Source organism: Wolffia australiana, chromosome 15 (assembly GCF_029677425.1).
Source record: "Wolffia australiana isolate 7733 chromosome 15, ASM2967742v1".
NCBI lineage: Eukaryota > Viridiplantae > Streptophyta > Magnoliopsida > Alismatales > Araceae > Wolffia > Wolffia australiana.
Genome location: NC_135849.1, coordinates 5,545,885 through 5,552,290, shown reverse-complemented (window position 1 = coordinate 5,552,290; position 6,406 = coordinate 5,545,885). Strand labels below are relative to the sequence as shown.

At 40.5% G+C, this 6,406-nt stretch overlaps 1 protein-coding gene across 3 annotated transcripts; it reads right to left on the bottom strand.

Moving 5' to 3' along the window:
- ARL1 (ARG1-like 1) lies at positions 1-5,834 on the bottom strand. 3 transcript variants are annotated; one of them, XM_078587411.1, is made up of 12 exons: positions 5,512-5,834; positions 4,440-4,563; positions 4,278-4,360; positions 4,086-4,197; positions 3,885-3,989; positions 3,497-3,547; positions 3,085-3,174; positions 2,878-2,986; positions 2,066-2,214; positions 1,919-1,972; positions 199-477; positions 1-129 (listed from the first exon to the last, which is right to left on the bottom strand). In XM_078587411.1, the coding sequence occupies exons 1-11, from the start codon at positions 5,655-5,657 to the stop codon at positions 250-252; spliced, it is 1,251 nt and encodes a 416-aa protein (XP_078443537.1). In that variant the 5' UTR covers positions 5,658-5,834; the 3' UTR covers positions 1-129; positions 199-249. The 3 variants fall into 3 exon arrangements, with proteins under 3 accessions (XP_078443537.1, XP_078443538.1, XP_078443539.1); XM_078587412.1 differs by lacking the exon at positions 1-129 and adding an exon at positions 969-1,109 and having other exon boundaries at positions 338-477; XM_078587413.1 differs by lacking the exon at positions 1-129 and adding an exon at positions 969-1,087 and having other exon boundaries at positions 338-477.
- Between the last annotated feature and the right edge of the window lie 572 nt (positions 5,835-6,406).

The window sequence follows — 6,406 nt, the reverse complement described above, 5'->3', positions numbered from 1 at the left end:
GAAAGAAAGAAAAAGGCAATCTAAAGGGAAAGAATGGGCAAAAAAGCACACCTCTATTTTTTACTTACTTTACAAACATACGAAGCATTCCATCATCAGAAGACAACAAATCACTCCAACAAGCATAACCTGACAAAACAAGACAACCCGGATTACCCAATTAACTCAAAACCCAGAAAAGAACAGGTCAGTGCAAACCTCATTTGTCGGCACTCCACAATTTGTCATACTTTTTTGAGAAATAATTTCTCAGCAAGGCTTCTTCTTCTCCACCCGGAAGTGAGCACTGTACCACTTCTTCTTCTTCTTGGAGCGGTCCCTGGAGGAAGGGGCCTTCTCTCTCTCTCTAGAGTCCTCTTCCTCGGCTTCTCCTCCGATGGGAGAACCCCTCGCCGCCCTTTGGCTCGACCCCTTCACTGGCTGGATGTTGGTGTAAGATGCGTGCACTGTGTCTCTCTCCTTGAGCAGTGCATCAATCTGCTCGAATGAAAGAAAAACATCTAAAAGAGGAAGATGACGATGAAGACAGAAAAAAGACGATAATGATGATGAGGATGATCAAGAAGACAATGAAACTGATGATGACGGCGGCGATGATGATGATAATGAAGAAGGTGGAGAAGAAGAAAAAAAATTGGAAGAAGTAGAACTGGAAGATGGCAAAGAAGAAGAAAAAGTAGAAGCAGAAGAAGAAGAAGATGATGATGATGAGGAGGAGAAGGAGGAAGAAGTTGAAAGGAAAAATGAAGTAGCAGAGTGATGATGATGATGACGAGGAAGAAGTTGAATAAGAAAAATGTAGTAGCAGAAGATGATGATGATGATTGGGAATAAGTTGGAGAAGAAGAAAAAGTAGTAGCAGAAGATGATGATGATGATGATGGGGAAGAAGTGGGAGAGGAAGAAAAGGTAGTAGCAGAAGATAGAAGGGGTAGAATGACTGAATGAATACAAGCTGTGGCTAATACCCGAGGCCTAAAAGAAGCATTTTCTTGGAAATCCCTAGTTTTATTAAAGCAGCGTTCCTTTTACCACGTCTGGATTCTTCGGCTCTTCCTTCTTCGAGCTTGGGTTATGGGAGAAGGAACTGAAAAGCAGATAAGAAGGCCCTATGGAGAACGCGGTCATAAATCCATAATAGAGTCCAACTATAACAACGGAATTTAGTATTTTCATGCTTAAGAATAATGTATTATCTAATAGAAAAATTTCGAAATCATGACAACTCTCCTCCCTTTCTTTTATGTTGCAATTTATCGATTATTATATGATGATTTTTTCACTTCCATATAGAGATGATGATAATGATGATGAGGAAGAAGTTGGAGAAGAAAAAGTAGTAGAAGATGATGATGATGATAATGAGGAAGAAGTTAGAGAAGAAAAAGTAGTAGAAGATGATGATGATGATAATGAGGAAGAAGTTAGAGAAGAAAAAGTAGTAGTATAAGAAGAAGAAGATGATGATGATGATGATGAAGATGAGGAAGAAGTTGGAGAAGAAAAAGTAGTAGTAGAAGACGATGATGATGATGAGGAAGAAGTTGGAGAAGAAGAAAAAGTAGTAGCAGAAGATGATGATGAAGATGAGGAAGAAGTTGGAGAAGAAAAAGTAGTAGTAGAAGATGATGATGATGATGAGGAAGAAGTTGGAGAAGAAGAAAAAGTAGTAGCAGAAGATGATGATGATGATAAGAAGCTGGAGAAGAAGAAAAAGTAGTGGCAGAAGATGATGATGATGATGATGAGGAAGAAGTTGGAGAAGAAGGTGATATTGATGCTGATAAGGCTGATGAAGAGGAGGGTGGAGAAGATGAAGAAGAAGATGATAATGATGGTGATGAGGATGATGAAGAAGATGACGAAGACGAAGGCGAAGAAGAAGATAGATGAAGAAGCTTGATCATCCATAACCCACCGTCTGCATCTCCTTTGTGTATCTTCCCGTCATCTCCGTGAAGTGCGCCAGAACCTGCAACAAAATGAAGAGAGACAGAGAGAGAGATTGCTGGGTCAGTGCGGAGAGTTGAGAGGGGTTCTCAAAGGAGGTTGGAGTGGGCCTAACTTCTTTGTATTCCGTCTCAAACTTGGAGAGCTCAGCCCGTTTGGTCAACAGCTTGGCCTCCACCGTCCGAAGCTTCTCCTTCTGCTCTGAGAAGGGACCTGCAGACATGACCTCCACCGTGTAGCTCGCACTTTTGAAGAAGTTGTCTCCTGCAAGTCAAGGATTGAGAGTACGCAAGAAAATCCAGTTAAACATACAGAGATAGAGACAAAGGAGAAAAAGATAGATGACAGAGAGAGAGAAGCGAGAAGAGAGAAAGAGTGAGAGGGAAGAGAGAGAAAGGAGAGAGATAAAGAAGCGAGAAAGCAAGAAAGGAGAAAGATAGAGAGGAGAGGAAGGAGAGAAATATAGAGGACGAAGATAAAGAGGAGAAAAGGGAGGAGAGAAAGCATGAAGAGAACAGTGGAAGAAAGAGAGAGAAAGATAGAGAGGAAAAGAGAGAAACGAGAGAGATAGAGAATGGAGGGCAGAGAGATAGGGAGGAGAAGAGATAAAGGAGAGAGATGGAGAGAGGAGAGAGAGTGAGAGAGGGGAGAAAGGAAAGAGATAAAAAACAAGGAGAGGAGAGAGAGGTTGAGAGGAGAATAGAGTAAGGAGAGAGATAGAGAAATAGGAGGAAGAAAGGAGAGATAGAGAGGAGAAGAGAGTAAGGAGAGAGATAGAGAGAGAAATGAGAAAGAGAAGAGAGAGAAAGAGAAGAGAGAGAAAGAGATGAGAGAAAAATAGAGGGAGAAGAGAGATAGACAACGAGATAATTAGATAGATCGGTAGACACAGAGAGAGAGAGAGAGATTTTAGTAATGAGCACTAGCCATAAATGGCAAAGACGTGGGTGCCAGGTTTGAGCTCTGTGATTTCGCATGGCTGGAAACCCTCCAGTTTCTTGAAGAAGGCCGCATCAGGGTCCTTCGACGCTGCCATCTACAGAGGAGTTTCAAACATGACGGGAGAGACAAAGGGATTTTACTGCAATCATGGGAAAATGACAATGTGGTAGGTTCATATAAGGCGATCCTCACCGAGTTGATGTTATTATCAAAACGGTAAACTGGGAACCGCAGAAAGTACATGCCTGCCGAAGTCACCTTTCCCGTTTTAGTACTATCTTCCTGAAAATAAATAGAGTTCATCATGTCAGTTGACATTGCAAAATACGTCAACCGCCAACTTCAACCACCGTTGGCATTGACAATGATGTTGAGGGGGGTACCCGCTGAAGTTGACGAGTCATGATTCATAAAAACCCGGTTAAACTAAGGTGATGGGGACTGCCAACAAGTTAACATCACATCAATGTGGACAACAATTGTTGGCGTTGATGAAGACATTAACAAGTTTTTATTCTTAAAGTTGACGTCCTTTTCAGTTGACACAATTAATGTCAATGGCACAGCGTCAATTTTCAAGAATGAATAGAAATACATCTCGCACCTGTAACGCAAGGTTCAGACCACCATTCTCTTCATGATCAAAGTACAGCAACTGCATCAACAACGGAAAATCTTTTATTTGTGATGCTAATTTCGGTAGAAAAGAAATGCGTATCTTAGTTCCTTAATTAACAATTAAAATGGAACAATCCTGAACATACAATGCTGACGAAACTTCCAACATATTAAGTAGCAAAATCTTTCGAGATTTACTTATTTTACAGTGCCTCCAGTTATTAAAATTTTCAGACATTATTCTCGAAAGACCGTTAGTTAAAAAATTGATCAGAAATCAGACTAAAGTAACTTGAAATATGCATTTGACGTAAACAATCTGGCAAAAATTGTTTTTGATTAGTTTTTTGTTGGATTTATAAGCCAAAAAAAACCTTGAATTTGCTCTTATCAGAAGAGTACACACGGCAAACTAGCCCGGCATCTGCTTCCTGCTCTGACAGTTCTACAGAATAAAAATGAGCAGACTGCTTCTCTACCTGTCACATGCAACAAAACCATGATGCCTCAACGATAAACTGAAGATTTTATAAATATAAATGAGTTGAAAATTAGAATGTAACAAAATAGTTGACCTTCTTTGTCAAAGGTTGTCCCAACCTCAGCGGGAAAATGGTAACAGAGCCATGAAGTGCTTCCTCCAGCACCGTAGCTGAAACCGTTGTCTTAATTGGTACGCCAAGTTTACTTCCATTGCGCAAGATGAAAAACAATCAGATTAAACAACAAAACAACTCCCAATTATATGACGATTAAACTATGCCTACCTGAAAAGCGCGGCAAACATGGTGTTCACTGCACTTAAACTTGAAAGATCAATTTCCAGTTCTTGGCTATCCAATTCAACAGCCTAAAATAAGAATAACTAGCAACCGTAAAGCACTTAAAACAGATTACAGGAAAAAAATAGCCGCAAAGATTAAATGTACCTCGAAACCTGCTGAATCATATTGCCGCCTTTTATCAGGATCGGAAAGAATGTTGTATGAGAACGTGACCTCCTTAAATGAGTCCTCCGCAGTGGGATCATTTCCATTCTTGTCAGGATGATACCTGGCGAGGTATGAATATAAAAAAAGGGTGAAAAATATGAGTCTACAGTCCAAATGATTGATGGAAGCTAACCTCGAAATATCTTCTTCTATCCATTAGAACCCAAAGAAATAAAACGCAAACAAGAAATGGGCAAATAATAAACCATTCAAGAATGATGGTGACATTTTTGGAAAGTCGAAAGGAAAGCGCCCTGAGCTGTACACATTAATTATAAAAATATTCTTACAAGTATTCTCTACTCTCTTGGTACTCATATCATAGGGGTATTAGAGTGTAATTTACAAGACTCGGTCAACTATGCCAGAGTTCTGTGAAGTGGGTCAATGATGAAAGACAGGGGGAGTTTGCAGAAATGTTATTTCAAGGTTCCATGGGATGGAAGTGCCGCAAGATTTTTTATCATATCTTTGGGGAATACTGACGGGGTTGCAATGGCTCAGAACATGGAATGGATGGATTAGCCCAAATTATGATCTGATGAGTATGAAATTCCTGGATTGACATCAAGCTTGAAATTCTCATGAAGAGCATAGTGGAGGAAAGCAAATTTGCTCAAAAAACTGGAAAATAAACTAAAAATGGGCAGCAAGGGTAATTAGCACTTCATGTGCAGACAGAATAAAATTATTCAAACAGAAAATCAAAATTTTTGACATTCACATTTAAAAGACAAAATAATCTCCAAACCAAATGATTATGCAAATTGTTTAAATTTACAACCCAACCCAAATTGAGGCATTGTCGCAGGATGCGTCTGAATCCTAGCTTCAACAAAATGAATATAACCTAGACACGCCTAATCAAGTGCACTTCACAGCAAAATAGAACTGACGGCTGACTTTACGCATTTCCAGGACACCACTTCCCGAAAACAAAACCTCAACACATAATGCTAATCACCCAAATGAAATTTCACGGTCCTACGAGAAGAGAGAACATGGGTACCTCAGAGCAAGCTTCCGGTAGGCACTCTTGATTTCCTGATCCGAGGAGCTGCGAGAAACGCCCAGGACCTCGTACGGGTCTCTCCTAGACTGGCCCTGCTGTTGAGACTTACTCCCGCCCCCTTTCTTCTCCGCCTTGGCCGGCATTCTCAGCTCCCAACGCAGATTGCGAGAGCAGATGAATCGGAAACCAAAAATCAAATAAAGAACACGATCAGGAAGAGGGCAAGAACGGCGATGGGATGCAAGAATTGGAAAAGGGCGACATCCAGCGATTGATTAGCGTAGAACGCAGAGAGAATGACGCCGTGTTCGATCGTAGAACAAGGGGGCCAATTTAAACTAGCTACTGAGAGAGAGAGAGAGAGAGAGAGGGCCGAAAGCAGATGACGAACGGGACGGGACGGAAATGGAACGAAATTCCTTTCCTCTCTAGAGATAGATTAAAGTGAGAGAGAGAGAGAGAGCAAGTAGGTTTTTTGCTCATCTTGCAGAGAAAAAATAAATTGAGTTGGAATTTATAATAGTGTTCTGAAATAAACGTTTCTGTATTGTGTTTGATATATTCAACACACAAAACCTATACACCCAACAATTAATGTGCATCGTGATGATGACGGCGGATGACGTGTAAGCCAAGACTAACGTCATCAACTGATGTGTAATTGACGAGGATGATGACTATGACTGTCATTGATGATGATTGTCGTCGAATAGGATGAGGATCATTGTCATCGATGGTTGTCGTGGATGAGGATGATGATGCTTGTTCATGAGGACTATGAGTATCATTCATCAGGAAAACAATTTGTGGGTGATGATTTGTTTCTTAACGATGATGATGACGACTGTTGGTACAATAACAGCATCAATGGAAGCATCATCAACAATGACAA

Coding starts and splice junctions, on each gene's coding strand:
- ARL1 (XM_078587411.1), bottom strand. CDS start 5,657: ATGCCGGCCAAGGCGGAGAAGAAAGGGGGCGGGAGTAAGTCTCAACAG. Junction 4,361..4,439: donor ATGATTCAGCAGGTTTCGAG/GTACATTTAATC, acceptor TTCTTATTTTAG/GCTGTTGAATTGGATAGCCA. Junction 3,990..4,085: donor GACAACCTTTGACAAAGAAG/GTCAACTATTTT, acceptor TGCATGTGACAG/GTAGAGAAGCAGTCTGCTCA.